At 47.7% G+C, this 472-nt stretch overlaps 1 protein-coding gene across 1 annotated transcript in view; it reads left to right on the forward strand.

Annotated features, from left to right (window-relative positions):
* The window catches only part of LOC119588641 (serine/threonine-protein phosphatase 6 regulatory ankyrin repeat subunit A-like), a gene marked incomplete in the record, with an annotated part of 16827 nt that overhangs the window by 13561 nt on the left and 2794 nt on the right, over positions 1-472 (forward strand). The window contains 2 exon segments of the mRNA XM_037937277.1: positions 14-72; positions 315-433. Coding sequence (XP_037793205.1) covers positions 14-72; positions 315-433 — 178 coding nt within the window.

The raw sequence follows: 472 nt of genomic DNA on the forward strand, positions 1-472 counted from the left end.
GGGCGCACCCGTGATTTCACTCGTGCTACGGAGAACCCCCTCAACATCGCCATGCAGTTCCTCGGATACAGAGTATGTGGACGGCGCCGTAGCGTCCTGTCTTGCCCTAACAAAGGCTGCCTAAATGAAAAGTATTTCTTTGAAATCTTTTTCAGGCTGCCTTCATATTTTAAAAGACAGTATAGATTTTTTATTTTTATATTGTCATTTTACTGACAATCATTATGAAATGTAAATCACTTGGTCTTCCAAAGTAGCACAGATGCCATTGCTTCCTGTCAGTCACGTGTGGTAATATGATCCCTTTGGAACAGGGGCGGCGCGAAATGGCCCTCGAGCTAGTGGCCGCGGGAGTGCCTCTCACCCTCGAGGACTACAAGGGCCACTCGCCGCTCTACTGGGCCATGAAGCACATGGATTTCGAGTTCTTCAGGTAAGGACATCGCGAATAAAGCAGGGCAGAGTGATTAAA

The sequence above is a fragment of the Penaeus monodon genome, chromosome 24 (genome assembly GCF_015228065.2).
Source record: "Penaeus monodon isolate SGIC_2016 chromosome 24, NSTDA_Pmon_1, whole genome shotgun sequence".
NCBI lineage: Eukaryota > Metazoa > Arthropoda > Malacostraca > Decapoda > Penaeidae > Penaeus > Penaeus monodon.